This window comes from Gymnogyps californianus, chromosome 3 (assembly GCF_018139145.2).
Source record: "Gymnogyps californianus isolate 813 chromosome 3, ASM1813914v2, whole genome shotgun sequence".
Lineage (NCBI taxonomy): Eukaryota > Metazoa > Chordata > Aves > Accipitriformes > Cathartidae > Gymnogyps > Gymnogyps californianus.
The window spans coordinates 77,660,654-77,677,230 of NC_059473.1; the positions used below are offsets into that span (position 1 = coordinate 77,660,654).

At 37.6% G+C, this 16,577-nt stretch overlaps 1 protein-coding gene across 2 annotated transcripts in view; it reads left to right on the forward strand.

Annotated features, from left to right (window-relative positions):
- Positions 1 to 12,670, forward strand: part of SEC63 (SEC63 homolog, protein translocation regulator) — a 62,880-nt gene extending 50,210 nt beyond the window's left edge. Inside the window, exons 14-22 of one of the 2 annotated variants that reach the window (XM_050893601.1) lie at positions 619 to 701; positions 2,390 to 2,449; positions 2,676 to 2,837; positions 3,476 to 3,484; positions 3,573 to 3,731; positions 4,690 to 4,791; positions 9,979 to 10,077; positions 10,933 to 11,037; positions 11,548 to 12,670. In XM_050893601.1, the coding sequence (XP_050749558.1) occupies positions 619 to 701; positions 2,390 to 2,449; positions 2,676 to 2,837; positions 3,476 to 3,484; positions 3,573 to 3,731; positions 4,690 to 4,791; positions 9,979 to 10,077; positions 10,933 to 11,037; positions 11,548 to 11,691 (923 nt within the window). In that variant the 3' untranslated portion in view covers positions 11,692 to 12,670. The remainder of the gene's footprint in view (positions 1 to 618; positions 702 to 2,389; positions 2,450 to 2,675; positions 2,838 to 3,475; positions 3,485 to 3,572; positions 3,732 to 4,689; positions 4,792 to 9,978; positions 10,078 to 10,932; positions 11,038 to 11,547) is intronic. The other variant, XM_050893600.1, reaches the window with a different exon arrangement.
- Positions 12,671 to 16,577: the final 3,907 nt, after the last annotated feature.

Consider the following 16,577-nt stretch of genomic DNA (forward strand, 5'->3'; position numbering starts at 1 on the left):
TGGGATATAACTCTATTCCTCCCCAACCTGGGACATTCTCCGGTTCATAGATTGGAGATATAAACTCCTCAGTGGCTTTCCTGTGGGTTTTATGTTTGATGTTTTAGTTAAAATAATCATTGCTGTTCTTTTATTTTCCTTTGCCTTCTACTTAAAACAGGAATTAAATGCATGATTGTTAATGAGGCATTGAAATTGAGTTGTTAATCATATGAAAGTCAGAAAAATCAAAGTTATGATTCCCAGAACAAATATAACAGGGTCCCTTTTGATCATGTGTGGTATTTCATGTTTCTTAAGTTTTATGCTTTAATATATAATGCACAATATTACAGAGTTATGGTTCCCACAGCAGCTATAACTTTGAATTTTCTAACTTTCATGCAATTAAAATTTCAAACTCAACGTTGCTGTTTTATAGTTTGCTGAATTACCAGCCCTCATCCTGATAGTATATTTGAGGTTGTTAGAGACTTACTAAATAATATTTTGAAATTATTTTTTGTTAAAAAATCTGGAATTTCTATGCTTATATTTAGACATAACAGAAACAATGTTTAATGGAAAAAAAGGCTTTAAAGAAGTTTAATAGATGTGTTGCTTTTCTTTTTACACTAGTTTTGGATGATGAAGACAGCAACAATATTACAGTAGGTTCTCTTGTCACTGTTCTGGTCACACTAACAAGACAGACCATGGCAGTAAGTATTAAGAATACCCGTTCTTTCAGGGTAACTGGAAATATATGCTAATAAACATGCATTTCTTCTTTGCAAGCTAACATAGTGTTTTGTGAATACAACTGTAAAATTAAGATTTGAAAATTGAGAACTTGTGCTCTTAATCCTCCCTTATGTTTTTGTTTCTGAATGAGAAAGTTTTCCTGGAATCAAACCAAAGTTCAGTCTGACCCATTGCAGTTGTCCAGGGAACAGTAAAAGAATATGTCAAATGATACTGCCCTGAGGTTAGGTTTGTAAATAACAGGAAAAGAGACATTCAGAAACTTAGTTCTTGAATTAGAATAAAGTATTCACTCAAGTCCTTAGGACAGTGTTTGATTTCACTTTATGTGGGCTCATAATGTTACAAATCTCTTGGGTGTTTTAGACACTTTTATGAAAGAAACTCAGTCCAGCAGAATGCAGCATACACATATCTTAATATAAAGGAGGTACACCAATGCCACATGAAGAAAGTGGACTGCTGAATGGGTAGCAATGTGGCATAACCAAAATAATACTACACCCTAGTAGTTAAACTTGTGACTTGTGCTTATTTTTTAGCTTAAGATACAGTAATGACTTTCTTTGAACAAAAAACTTAATGCACAGGAACTAAGCAAACTTTCACCTGACAAAGCCTATAGTGTCAATTTTTGCATCTGTACTGTTCAGATAATTGTCTAAATAAACAGAAAGTCTGAGTTATGCTTCTAAGGTAAGGCATACAAGCATGAGTATTACAGTTGAGGATCAGACTAGCCATTGAAGTCAGTTCAGCAGAAAGCAGTTTGTATATACAAGTACCATGTGTTTATGCTCTGGAATTTCAGAATGCATCTCAATGATAACTGAGGATGCAGTAGGTAGAAAGTAAAAGCACTGTATCACTATGCTGGATCTTAAAAATGAAGGAAGCTGAAAATTGTGAGCATATTAAACTGTACTTAGAAACTAATTAAAAGTCTGACAGCATATAGAAAACTCATTTAAGATGTTTTCTACATGAACTCCACTAGGTGGTCTGCATTGAGATACATGACTTGAAAACTAGAGCGAGCCTTTTATATGATGCTTTTTTTGTGGTGTTATCTCGTATTTGCCATCTTTATATAAGACAACTCCTTATGACTGATTTTTTTTTTTTAAATGGCATATAGTATGTTTTGAAGGAAGAAATGCATGAAAAAATTCCATTTGCATAGAGGTGTTCTAGTCTACATAATACTAACATTGTGTTTTGTCTTAACGCTTCATATTTCTTGTTTGATTTGTTGTCCTGTGTCCCTGAGTAGCAGTGCAGCTGTTGAAGTTTTTAATGCTCTGGCAACTGGAGCGGAATTTGCATTTTACTACTGCTTGCTTTTGTGATACGGGATTTCTATGCTTTATAAAACAAGTAGATACTTTGGAACAAGATGACATGTTGTTACTGAATTTCTTTATAATGCCAGTGATGGAAAAATCCTAGACCAAATGTTCGAAATAGTGTTTAATTTTGATCTGTTAAGCTCCTGTTGTGTTTGTCACTCATAAAAGAATTTGCCATAATGAGTAAAACCTTCAGACCTGATTAAGGTGATTTAGTTTAAGTTCAAATATAAAATAAAAATTTAGTCTTTTGGTACAGAGAGGCATTAATAGTTTTCACATCTTTCTCTAACCAGGAAGTGTTTGAAAAGGAACAGTCTATATGTGCAGCAGAAGAGCAACCAACAGAAGATGGGGTAAGTGAAGGATGAGTGTTCCTTTTGCCTAGCTAAAGAGAACTTTCTTTCAGATCTTGAGTTGCTAATTGTGCGCTTAAGCATTTTTTCTTTTTCAGAAATGCCTACTGAAGTGTCTCTTGAGCTATGCTTTTAACTTTGGTTCTCAGCTTAAAATGCTTAAAGTACAGTGAATGCCTGAAATTTAATGAACAGAATAAATATTTTAAATACTGCTTTCCTACAGCAAGGAGATGTGAACAAAGTCAAGAGCAAAGGATGGCAGCAAAAGAATAAAGGAGCCAAGAAAGCTTCAAAATCGAAGAAAAAGAAGCCATTGAAAAAGAAACCTGTGCCACCTTCATTGCAGCCACCGAAACAACAGAAGCAAAAACAAGCTAATGGGGTAGCTCATAGATTCACTAATATTTTAGTGTTTTGTTCAGCTTATCACTCCTAATCTGGTAGGGTTTTTGTATCTGTCTGTTACGCTTCATTCTATGCTTTCGTAAAGCATATCTTGTAAAATAGCATTTTTTTCTTTACATTTAAAAATTACTGGTAAAATAGTCAGGGAACCACCACAGTAATATTTCCAGTGGCCTGCTGAAAGTTGTGCCCACTACTTTAGAAGTCTGGCTTCATAGTCCCTTCTTAGTTCTTGTTATGCTGCCTTCTGGGAGGTGAATTGTTCTTTACCTTCTACTTTTCCTTTGAAGGAAAAAACTGAAATGAGACTTTCGTCTGGTAAATTAAGTAGCTTTAGTACCTTTATGCTCCCACTGCATGGTGTTTTTCCACCTCATGGGCTATGTTGTAGGTACTTTCTTATATTCTCCCTAATTTTCTTATGACTTTTTGAAATGCAACCCCAGAATCAAATACCGTTTTCTCCTATTCGTGTTGCGGATGCCATATGGAGAAGGAAGATTGCTTCCCTGCTCCTCTTGGCACATGAGGTGAAAAGGATTAATCTTCAGTGTAGACATACTGTGTTACACAAGAAGAGTGTAGATCAAAATAGGAAATAAAGGCTATGACCCTAAGACAGGTGCTGTGAATGGTGCGTACTACAATAATGCAGACAAACTAAATTAGAGGGGTTTTTTGTTTTTTTGTTGTTTTGTTTTTTCTTTACTATTAGGAAGTAGTTGCGAAGGAAGAAGAGGAGGAGATCTCTGATAAAGGAAGTGAATCTGAAGAAGAAGAAACAAACAGGGACTCTCAAAGTGAAAAAGATGATGGAAGCGACAGAGACTCTGACAGAGAACAAGATGAGAAGCAAAACAAAGATGATGAAGCTGTAAGCCTTACTTTTTTGTGAAGGGTAATGTTGCCTCTGGGGTTGAGAGAAAATGCATCTTAATCCTCTAGCATCCCCTCAGGCTAGGCAACACTAGGATGAAGGAGTAATACCAGTTCTCCAGAGGTTTTCAGACCTCATTCCAGCATAAGAGCTTTGTCATTGCAAGTCTGTTTCAGAGAGCACTGTGAAGGGTCTTTGCAGCATAGACAGAAAACTTAAAAATTACATGAGAAAAATAGCTTAACTTCAGGGAAAGATTGTAATATTTTTCAGCTTAATTTGATTACTAGCTGCTGCAGATTTTGAGAGATAAAGTCTGTCCTTTGAACTTTGTTCTTCACATGCAGTGGCTGTTATATATCGCATAATGTGTACTATAAGCATGCAGTAGTTGAACGAACTTGTACATGTGCTTACTAAACTCTAGTAACTTAATAATTAAGTTAGTAATTTGAAACTGTAATTGTAATTGAGAATGAGGCATTGTGGTGGTAGATGATTTCTGCACCACAGGTCTTACAGTGGAAGACTTGAGAGTGCAGCTGGAAGTCCCGTACAGGGTGAGAATAAGCTTCTGATGGGAAAAGAATTATCAAGCTTGTAATCAGGACTCTTACAGCTCAGGTAGTGAGTGTTTATAGGCAGTGCTGTAGAAGTGAGTTTTGAAGAATGTGTGCAAGCCCCACAGATCTGTGTTTTGGTGGGGTTTTTTTGTTTGGTTTTTTTTAATATTTACATGAATGGTCTCTTTAGTTTTACTGTTGCTTGACTTTTTTTTTTTTGCTTTTAATCGTACTGTATAACTTAATCTCTACGTGCCTTTCCCTTTTATAACATGTAGTGTAGCACAAGAACTTGTCGTATGTATCATTTCCATGGGCTAAATTTTCTTTTTTTTTTTTTTAATGCAAAAGATGGCTAGTGCACAGTAACTCTTTAAACTTGTCTTTGACAGGAGTGGCAAGAATTACAGCAAAGTATACAGAGAAAGGAACGAGCCCTTCTTGAAACGAAGTCAAAGATAACGCATCCTGTTTACAGTCTTTTTTTTCCTGAGGTGAGTAATAGAAGACATTACAGTTGTGAAACATGAGAATTAATGTAATACAAATTGATTGCTCTTTTTATATTTTTACTGTAAATATTGGGCTTTTAAAAAAGTCTAATGCTTGAAAAAATTGCTAATCTTCATTTAAAAAAAGTCTTAATTTATAAAATCCTCTTAAACTCCTTCAGATACTTTCCTAAAAACTTTTAATGTATTATTCTTTCTATCCAGTTCCCAGAGACTAGCAAACTTGTATAGAATCTAAGGTTCCTTTTTGATGGCAATAATGCTAAAGTTTTTTTTCTGCTGATCTGCTACATATAGATAGATTCAGAATGAAACCTTTCAGATATATAGGGATCTAATTTATAGTCCCTCCCCCCGCCCCCCCCCCCCCCCCCCCCCCCAATGGAACGTGAAAGCACGGCAGTAGCTCTAATATAGAGTTAAGGGTAGAATATTACTTGCTCTTTATCTAACTGCAGGTACCTGTGAGCGGGGGAGGTCCTGACCCCTCCTGTGTTAACAGTAATGACAGGAGAGTTTGGGGGTCATTTGGATCAGCCGATTGTTTTGGCTTGCTGCTTGACTTCAAGTCTCAGTGCAACAGTGTGGTGGCAACACAGCGTGCAGCTGTGGAAGATGGAGAGAGTTGGCAAAGCTGTCTCTTTCTACCACAGTGTAGTCTGGAAGTGGCGGAAGCCAATTGTGGAACGATCTTTCTGATAGAGCTGAAAAATGCAAGATCAGGTGTGGATGGGTATCAGAGAAAGGGGTGTATTTGAGAGTGGTGACTCAGTATAGTGGATAGGCTGAGGTGTCTCTACAACAGCCTTTGGTGTTGAAAGTACATTCCGATATATCAGTTGTTACTTACATGAACAGCTAACCACTCAATAGGTGGCTGAAAACCTATTACAGCAATGAAACCTTGAAAAAGATGGGATTTTTCAAAGCGTGGATTTTGTGTTCTGGGGAAATGAGTTTGGTCTTTGGGAGGCGACCAGATTGGAACTAGGAGGAAGGAGTATTTGGCCACACTTTCTTTCCAGGCCACTGGTTCAGAGGGTTTCCTTTGCTTCCCTGCTGTCTGACTAGGGAACTAATCTAGGATCTCTTCTCTCTGGTTGTGCTATCTCCAATAACAGGGAGACGGGATGCAAGGCTTATGCTTCCTCTTGTGGTTTAGAGGAGACAACTGAGACAGGGAAGAACAGGAAAACATAGGAAAAAAGGAAGACACTATGTATATTTGCTCCCTCCTTTCATAAAGGCTCTTTATGTCTATACCCTGTACAGCTTGTTGCGTGTGCAGAACCTACTCCGTTGTCCCCATGCTTGTGATCATACTGTTCCTGCTGTTTTTACCTACTTCTGTCATCATTAGAAAGCAAAGTGTGGGAAGTAAGACCTGTTGCTAAGGAGCCAGGCAAGATATACAAATAAACCAAAGAAATTGTTTTCCTGAAGGCCTTAGCTGAGAGTTGTGCGGCCTCACTACATCTGGTTTTGTAATGGCTGATCTTAATGCTGTATTTTCATGACACTGTTAGGTACCCTCCCATCTCTCGATACAGCTTCCAGCAGCACACCAGCATAACAGAAAAAAGTGTGCTGGCATTCTGCTCTTCTGGCTGCCATAGATCATGTTAAATATGCAGCAGAGTCTTAATACCTCCTTGCTGCAATGGCGGCTGGCTTTGGTCATCAGTCTAAGCTCAAACAGTGAGTATGTGCTATGCCCAGTGCCACAGGGGCACTAACTATTCATATTTCTTTTTTACTGCACTGAGGATTCCTTTGGAGACTTTGCTTATACTTACTCTGTACAAAGCTGCTTAAGCTTCAGCTGTGTGTAACCAAGCTGCTGATGGGTTTTATGATAAAACCTAAATACAGTACTATGCTAAAAAAAAAATCTAGGGCTGAACTGAATGCTTGAACTGGAAAGATACACACGTATTATCTCATGGTACTGTAGTTGTAAATTTTCCAACCTGTCTTCACTGGTTTCCTGAAAGTTGAATACAGCTGTACTTAGTGCTGTAGCTGTAGTTGGAGCATGTTCAGATAGAGTTGATTTGCAGTGTCTGAAGAACAAAATCCATCGTACTCTCTAGGTGGTTTTTTCATCTGTGATTTGGAGTATTACGTGTATTGTGGTCATGGCCAGTTCAGAGATGCAGAGTTAAGGATGAAGTGCTGTAGTTGTGTAAATTTCTGTCTTTTCAGAATTTACGGATATTTGAGTGTCACTGAGCCTAATATACTTGTTCTCAGGAGGTGGCCTTAACACTGTTTCATCTAAGTTTTTGGGCAGTTGATTACTCTGCCAGAGATGCATCTTTAATCTATGCAGGTTCCTAAATAATTATCTTCTGCTCCTGCATCCATGGATCCAGAAACTGCACAGATTGTAGTTTTGACATTTTTAGGTAGAAGCTGGCCCTGGTGTTCCAATTTCATGAACATACTGGTTCCCTGGCATGCCAAAACTTGCACCCATCTGTTAAAGGGCATTTTGCCCGCTTGCCTGTTAGCTTGCCAGATTCTCACAGGCATAAACTTTAAATTCCACCCAATAAGAGAGAGGAAGATGACACTCCTGTGCAGTTGTCCTTTCTATAAAAAAGCAGTGGCACTTTGGGGTCAGGAGCTTTACTTTCAAAGTTTACTCTATAGATTCCTTTGAGCGTTAGATCTATGAATGTCGCTTGTTCTGGTATTTCTTTCCCCCCTTGGCTGTTATTCTTACCAGTTTTTGTGAAAATCCAGTTGACAGTTTTGATCTTTGTTCTCAAAAAATATATTCCTTGCCATTGAGAGTGATGGAAACATACACAATGTATAGTAAGTCAGCACAGTGTTTTGGTAACATCAAAAATAACGTACTGATACAAATGCAGATCCTTTTTCCTATGGTCAGAGTCCTTATAGGCCCAAAATGGCAAGTAGCCATTTCTGTAATGGATCTAGCTTCTGTAGTTCTTGTTCATCTGTACTATTTATACTGTTTATCCTTCTATTCCTAGAGGCCCCTTGGCTAGGAAATAAACACTTCGACTGCATAAGATTCTTCTTTGCTACAGCTGTCATGCAGATTGACAATATATTTATTGTTGAAACTTACAGATGAAATAACTTCTGCCTTGTAATCACATTGGACAGTTTTTCATAAAGAAAATCACTTGAAATAGTTGTAAAAAGGACTTATAATTCTACAAATGCTGGTCTTAAATAGTATATGGATAGGTTTTTGTCCTATTCTCAGTGCCTGTTGTTCTAAATACATGAAGCAATGCTGTTGCTTTACTGTGATACAGTTGTTTTTACTTTTATACCCTGTAAAATGGGCATTAACGTATTGAGTTAATTTTACAGTCCTCTGCTCTGGGACGCAACAGTGCTAACCAGGGTGTTTTGGTTGCCGGTGTGAATGTCTTGCTGTTGTAAATCTGTAGTTTGCTAGCTGAATATTTCAGTGAGATGGTGATAATTATTACTAGCGTAACAATTAGTCACTTCAAAAGAGAAAAGGAGTTAATTTAGCTTTTGTAATTTTTCAGCCTGCATCATTTAAATTTCAGATCGCCAAACATTGGCTTCTGAAGTGTTTAAAAAAAAAAACAAACAAAAAACCACCACCACATCAAAACTACTGAACTTTTGACTCTTTCAGTAGAGACAAAAATTCTTCAAATTCTAAGTATCAACAGCATTTGCTTCCCACCTGTGGAATTTGGAAGGGGCTCAGTGGTGGTGTTAAAGTCCACTGCATCCTTTCATTCAGTCCTTCTAAAGCTGTTAGATTAGAAACAAAACCAAACCACTTTCATGTGTCACTGAAGCAACTACCTGATTGTTGTTGGTGTAAATATATAAAAAGTGGCCTCCTGGTCTGGAGCTTGACTTGTAACTGTCATAAGATGCACTCTTTAGGGCTCCAGTCTGTTACAAACGTGATCAATTACCAGACCATCAGGGGTGGGTAAAAATTGTTTTGGAACACAGTTCAGCAGTCTAACATTTGGGTTGTCTAAAAGGTGTGGGTTTTTCCCCTTTTTTCCCTAAGGGTAAGATTATGCTGTTATGACTATTGCCTATCTACTAAAATACTTCTTCATAAATATGAAGAAGTCTCCTCCCCCGCCACTATTCTCACTTTTTTAAAGAAAAGACTGAAGGAGGTGAAGGAACGGAAACTTGCTTTGCAGTACTAAACTAACTTCTTTGCAATAGAAAGGTTTCAGCTTCTATTAAAACAAAGTGCATTTTGCCTAAAATGTGTGCCAGAGGGTTAACCAAAAAGGAATAGTGGTTAAATGTAGAGCAGTTGATGTTGAAGAGCTATAGTCTTTCCCATTTGAGAATGGTTGTGTCTATGCTGCTGAACTGCACCACAGGCTTAAAAATCTGACTCTAATTGAGGGATAAACTATTATTTTTGTACAGTGTTGCTGTCTATGAAGAACTGCACTCATTTAATTTCATTTAGTTCAGAAACTCTGCTTTAGTGCCTGCAGTGGCAAGAGCTTTGAGACCTGTAGCTGTTTTGAAAGCTGTGTGTGATAGGCAGCAGTTGTTGGGTAACCTTTACGAATACCAATATTGCTTGTGGTTCATACTTCCTTGAAGTGAAATCTCGGTATGTCCAAACTCCAACTTTCAGGAGATTCCCAGTTTTTGGAGGGGGAGAGAAGAAGTGGGGCAAAACATACTTTCCTGAAGAAGATTGTTTACTGGGAAGAGTACTTTATCTGTATTTTGGCATGCCTTGCTTTATATGCTGACCTTTTTATCCAGGCTGGATTTCTGTTGAAGGACCTAAGGTAGTATTATATTGCATGAAGTTGCTCGTGAATCCTCAGTGGACACAATTCTTCAGAACGGTTCCACGTCTCACATGGTAGCTTAGCCTGAATATACAGAATGAAGCCTTTGGAGACCAACAGTTACTTGTGATAACCTGTTTGCTTTCAGTATGCTGTATATACTATATATTTTATTCATCCATGTCCAAGAGTTTAAAAAAAAAAAAACAACAAACCACCAAACACAAACCACCTCCTTTCTACCTAAATTATAAGGACCAGTGAATCATAATTACCTGTTACAAAGTGTAGGGGCATCATTTTATATGACTTTAATAATCCTGGTTTTTTTGGTTTTTGTTTTTTTGTTTTTCTTTTATGAAAGGAAAAACAAGAATGGTGGTGGCTATATATTGCAGATCGGAAGGAGCAGATGCTAATATGTATGCCATATCATGTTTGTACACTAAAAGATAAAGAAGAGGTAAAGTACTTGAAGAATTTTCTTTTGGGGTATTACAAAACTGTACTGAAGTGTCTTATGGTATGCAAATACATTTAGATTTTAATTTTTTCATACTTATCTCTTAAGATGGAAGACAAATTTTACTCTCCTGATAAAAGTAGAGAAGAGCCTTTTGACTGTGAAAATTGATAATGGAGAAAGAAAAAATAATTTAAGAAGACTTTCAAGTTTCTCTGCAGAATATGGGTTTTTTTCCCCTTGATATCAAAAGCTGATGAAAACCAGTATTTGTACACAATGATCATTCTTAACGTTACTCAAATGTGTGAGAAATACTAAATGTTCTTTTTCTGTAAAGCAGAGGCTGTGACAAATTAATTAGCCTTGGCTCATGAACCTTTCTGAGACTGTAACCTTTGGTGGTGTTCTTTTCTGAAAAATGGAGATTTGATGTATTTTGTTCTTTCAAACTAGATTTTATGTTCAATTTCAAGTAACAGTAGAGTTAAGCTAACACTTTCAGCAGACTAAATATTTTAACCTGTTTGGGTTTTTGAGATTTAGGAAGCATACAACAGGGTGAAATTGTGTACTTAATGTAGAGTTAGTTGGTCTAATTCAGAAAAAAATGTGACTTGATGATTATTCAGCTTTCATGGAAGGTATTGTGCTTGGGTATTCTGTCTCTTTTCTGGGGGTATTTTATTATGTAGAGATTTTCAAAGAAGTGTCACTTGTAAGAAACTAAAACTTTTTAAGAAAAAAAAGTATTGTTCTGTAGTAGTATTTATTGCTCGCTAGATTACTCGGGTACTTGTTCTAATGTGTCACTTGAAAGCAGTAAGAACTTACAGTGTGAATTCTGTTCTGTAGGTAGAGCTGAAGTTCCCAGCACCAGGCAAGCCTGGAAACTATCAGTACACAGTTTATTTAAGATCGGATTCATATATGGGATTGGACCAGATTAAACCATTGAAGGTGATGTTTAATTGTGTTATATATTTGTGTTATGTTGAAAGCCGCTTCATATGGCTATTAAAACCCCAAAAGTCCTGTTATCTTTAAGAATTCAAGCTGTCCTAATTTTAAAACAGTGGCAAGGAGCGACTTACAAGCGGTTTCTGCCTGATGCCAGCAGTGGCAATTTTATGACGGATTAAATGGGACTAAAGTTTTTGATGCTTTCCAGTGCCTGCATATTTTAATACATGTTTTCTCATATTTATTCAATTCTGCAGTATGGTTGGCTCTGGCTTTATACCTTGAGGTCTGCCATGCCATTTCCCTGCCCTTTAGTCCTCGATACATCCAGCTAATGAGAAGAATCTGGCATGCCTTGTTTCTGGAAGCAGTTGTTGGTTTTGTTTTGTTTTAAACTGTCAATTGTGTGGTGTGTCATTTGTGTTCCCCCTTCCCCCCCAAATTGGTGTGTGTTGTCTGTAACCCTTTTTTCCTGTCTTTTCTTTCTTTTTCTTTATCCAATTACAGCTGGAAGTTCATGAAGCAAAACCAGTGCCAGAAAATCACCCACAATGGGATACAGCAATAGAAGGTGATGAGGACCAGGAAGACAGCGAGGGCTTTGAAGACAGTTTTGAGGAGGAAGAGGAAGAGGAGGAAGATGATGATTAAACAATACTATTGATTGACTACAATATCTGCACACACTGCAAACTCTTGGTCTGACTGTGGAACTGTACAATAACCAAGAAACACAGTACAGAAGCTTTGAGAAGGCTGAGTTTAATTTTTCTTTACCAATTAAGAGTGCATTATGTAACTTCTCAGTGGAGGTGAAACAAATCTGTTGCCATTGATACACCTTGGAATATGCTTATGGCTCATTATAGCCTTCAAGTGCAGGATGGTGCATTTGTTTCAATTGAAAATAAAAGCTTTTTTATTATAAATGTCCGAAAGTGTGGGCTATGTATTGTCTTATCAGTTTAGGGTCCAATTTAAATAAAAGGTACTATTAGCTAGGAGCAAACTTTAAATTAATTTTTCTGCATTAGGAATTTATTTTAGAAAACATTTTGGTATGTTTGACATTACAAATCTCTGTTGATTGAAACAACATCTGCTCAACTTTCAAACTTGATTGGTTCTGTGGTATTCATTAAATATTTTGCTGTGATACTGCTCACATCATTCATAGCTTTAAAAATCTGTTTTACTTAACTTGATCATTATAAATTGGCACCATACCCATTGCCACATTCCATATATTCTGGAGGGCTGCTTTTTTAGGACTGTTGCCTTTTTATGCCCAAGATTATAATGGAAATCATAAACTTTCTTGACTCTGCCATAGGATACTTATTAATGGCTTAAAACATTTTTAAGCCTTTATTTCATCAGATCAGCAGAAGATCTGAGTCTTTTGATAAACAAAATGTCTGGAAGCAATTTTGGGACCATGTGTTACGTAAGTTCGTGGCTTTTGTGTAATACCTTTATAAAAGGTACATGCTGAAAGCCGAAGTATATTCTTAACTCTGAACCTACCTGACACTGTCGGAAACATTTTAAGGGTAAAATACAACATGCGAAGAGGGCATGTTTTGTATCAATTTTCAATTCCCATCAATAAACTGGACAATTTGATGGCTGTTTGCATTTGTAATAGTGTGCATCTCTTTGAGTTTGTTTTACCTCAGTCTCCTGGAGGGCTGTAAACAAGACAGTGATTCTATCCCTACTGCTGTTTTAAAAAAACAAGTCTAATTAGAGAATAAATTCAGGGAGGAGAGAATCAGGGCTGTTAGTGTATTGTATGACTTGACAAAAGCCATGGATGGAGTCTTCCTTTTCTTCCTCTCAGTAAAACAAATGGAAGTGATTAATTCAAAGTTGTATTTCTATATTGCAGAAATACATATGAGTGTATGCAAGTAGGAACAGATGTATTTCTGTTCCTGTGTATTGAACTATGAAAATGCAATGCTGTAAAACGTGACAAATTGTCATGCAGGAAAATTTCCATCCTATGAAAATTGCCCAAAGCCAGAATAGGTGCACACTAATTTGTGACCTTGTTTATTAGAAAGGGTTGTCACTTTAAATGCAAATTTACATTGTTATATTCTTTGTAATTGCAATAGTTGCAAATAAAATTTGAAAATGTTCTAAATGAGATTATGGTATCTTTCAAAGTACTTCTGAAGTGCCTATCGTGCAGGAAAAACTCTCGTAAAGCATAAGCAGTTTCAGGTGTTCAAACTCAAGAATGAAGACTAGGTTTAATTTAAATGGCTTGTACACTTGATGCCTTTTAACTCCGGTTTTTATTTGCAAAATACAGTAGAGAAATAACAATTAAAAAGCACTAGTTGCATTCCATAGGCTTTCAAGCCAAGTACTGCACTGATGAGAGAAATGCTTGAGGAAGAGTCACCAGACTCCTCGTTATCAAGCAGGCAAAATGAATGCTAAACTTACATCCTTCTGCCAGAACAATTCATAGTGAACTTCTGTGGTTGTTAAAAGTTGGGAAGTGATTATAGTTAGGAGATATAATTGATAATAAGAGCATAGGGGTGGGGGGGGAGTGCTCTGACTACTGATCCATAAATTTTACTATTGAAAGTCAAGGTATACTTGCAAGATGTGAATGCATTGAAATGATTTAAAAAAAAAAAGAAGGAAGAATCATGTCCCTGGTCTGAACACTGAAGTATTTTCTTAAAGATCGAAGCTGACAGGTGGGATTACACTGAAAGTCTGCAAACCAAGGATAATTCTATTGAGCTAACAAAGGCTAAATCTAATACTTCTTCAAATGTGGGTCTCCTATATAGTCAAGGTAACTTAATAGAAGATGTGAGGAAAAGAATTGCAGTGGTGTTGGAAATCTTCATAATGTGAAGAAGGCATGCTGATACTTTCTCTTCTAAAAATATCAACTATATGATTGTGCATCATTTTACACCACCTTCTGAGACAGACGCAACAATGGGACCAAGGAGGTATTTAAGAGCTTCACACAATTAACACCAGCTGCAGATGCGCAACTCTTGTGTTACTACATTATTGAATGGTTGGTGGATTGTGTGGTGTGTCCATTAATAACCGTTTTTTAATAACAATTTGAATTGTCATTCAAAGATTGACTAACTCTCTCTTGAATAACAGTTACCAGGATGGGTAAAACTTTACAGGAAGAAGCAGCATTTTGTGCTCACTGTTGTATATGCCTTGCTTTTTGATAGGGTTTAGGAATGAATTCAGCCAATTCTACACCTAACTCTTCTGAAACTCTGGACTAGTAACTGAAGAGGAAAAAAGTTCTCGCAATAAAATCTGCTTTGCTGCTGCACCTCCTGTGCAATAGTGGCCCAAGCATAATTTGGAAGCATCTAGTATCATTTCAGTGTGAATAGATTTATTTCTGCCCTTCTGCTGTCACGCTCCTTTTTGTAGCCTCTTGTTCTAGATCAGAGTAGGCACCTGCACAGCCGGACTGTCCACCCAAGCAGAGATGCTGCAAATACCTTCAGGGCTTGCAGAAGCCACTTCCAAGGGGAAAAAAATTGGACTTGGCTAGAATAGGCAGGAGGATGATATAGCGCAACTGGCACTGCTCCTGGCCCAGCTCCCATATGGGTACGGGGTGCTGTAACTTGCAATTAGTAGAGGGAAGCACCATGAATTAGATTTAGGGCAGATAAACACTGCTTGTTGAAATACGGGATAAATTGAAGTAGATATGTGTAGGTAAAAGGAACAAGTTCTAAAAATGGGATTTTTTTGTTTGTGTAATATGATTTAATCTTCTGCCTGCCTGCAGTGTTGACAGTGGTTGATAAATATTAAAGGAAACGTCACTTTTTTTTCTAGTCTAATGCTGGGTGACTAGAAAGTTACAGTTGTGCAAAAAACTGATAAACCCTCTCTAAATCGCAAATGTCTTGCGAGTGGGGAAAACCCTTAAGCTATAGAGGAAGAGAAGGTGCTTTTTGAAATAGAGCGGGTGTAGTTCCAGGCCGTACTCCAGCAGGGGGAGGCAGGGGCATGGATTTCTTCAGGAAACCCTGGGATTCTTCCAGGGGATGCCTAGTGTATTTTGAGGTGTACGTTTGGTTTTGTTTTCCCTCTTTCTGGAGAAGGAAGGCATAGATAGAGGTTTCCTTTATCTATTTCTTTTCTTTTCAAGAAACTCTACTGTTACATATGCATTTCCCCTGGTTTTATATCTGTTTATCTGTGGGATTTTCCCCCCGCAAACTCCTTGCTGACTCTTCATTTAAAAACTGCTGAAGGAAACCCATTTTAAGATTGGAATTATTTAAATAATTAGTATTTAATTATCTAAAAATAAAAACGTGGCAGAGAAAGAAAGGCAGAGCTTCCTTTTGTAGCAGGAATGGGGGTGTTAATGAGTCCATTTTGAGCCTTAAACGTTGCTTTGCATTAGTTTTTGGAAAAGTATTTGCGTAAGGTGGACATCGTGAAAGTGTCTCTGATTCAGCTGGATTTTAAGCTCTGCAAAATGAGATACGTTAGGTGGCTCTACCGTGAGGATGCCCGTACCTCGAAGAGCTGATTTACGGGGTACCTGGGGTGCCTTGTGGGCATCCGCAGCGTGCCATGGTCCCTTGAGTTTTACGTTCTGTGCAGAGACGCATTTAAAAATGCCCCTGGCAGTATCGTCTTTAAAATCTGCCCAGGGCGATGGCACTCTCTTTTCTTAGGGTTTGTCGAAGACTTCGCAGAGCACTCAAGTGCTGGATTAGAGGTTGAGCGTGTGCTTAAACTCATTTCTATTCAGTAAGGTAAGCAGGTGCTTTGTTGGCTGTGCTATGTTGGGGCCTTAGCAAGTTGGGGAACAAATAGAAGAGATAACTTTGGGTGACTCGTGTTCAGTATTGCACTCTAGATGGGATACCAAGTTTGTACACACCGTACATCTGGGTGATGTTCATGGCTTGCATTTCATTTTTTTCATGTCGATGTTTTGTTTTAAGATGCAATTTGAGCCCACACAGACACTATTTAGTTGGTAGAAATAATTTTCTGCCAAAATTGCTTATATTTATCATTCAGTTAAATAACAGAACTGTTACCGGCAATGAAACCTATGAATAAATCTAATTAGCACAATAGATTGTAAAGCTAATGATAATATTTTTAAGCCAAATTGCATACACTCTACCTAGAATTTAATTTCCAGTGTGTGCTGAATCAGGAAGCATTTTCAGCCTCTCACTGTGTATAAGCCTTCCACATATATGCTCTCATAATTAAACAGGGAAGACATTACAGTTACATTGCATGTGTGGAATTTAATAGCACAAAGGAGACTGCAAGGACCACCTTGAGCAATTGTTTTTAATTCGTCCAACTTTACTTTAAATTAAGGTGTGAGCGCTTTCGTTTTTATGCAAGCAACATAGCTAGATGCTTCATGGCATAAAGCTGGAGGCATTCTGGGGAGAAACCCTAGAAAAGCTGGACATCTTGTGGGTATTTCCTGCAGGGCAGTCCCTGAGCCGGGAGAGCCCTGATGCCACCGGGGC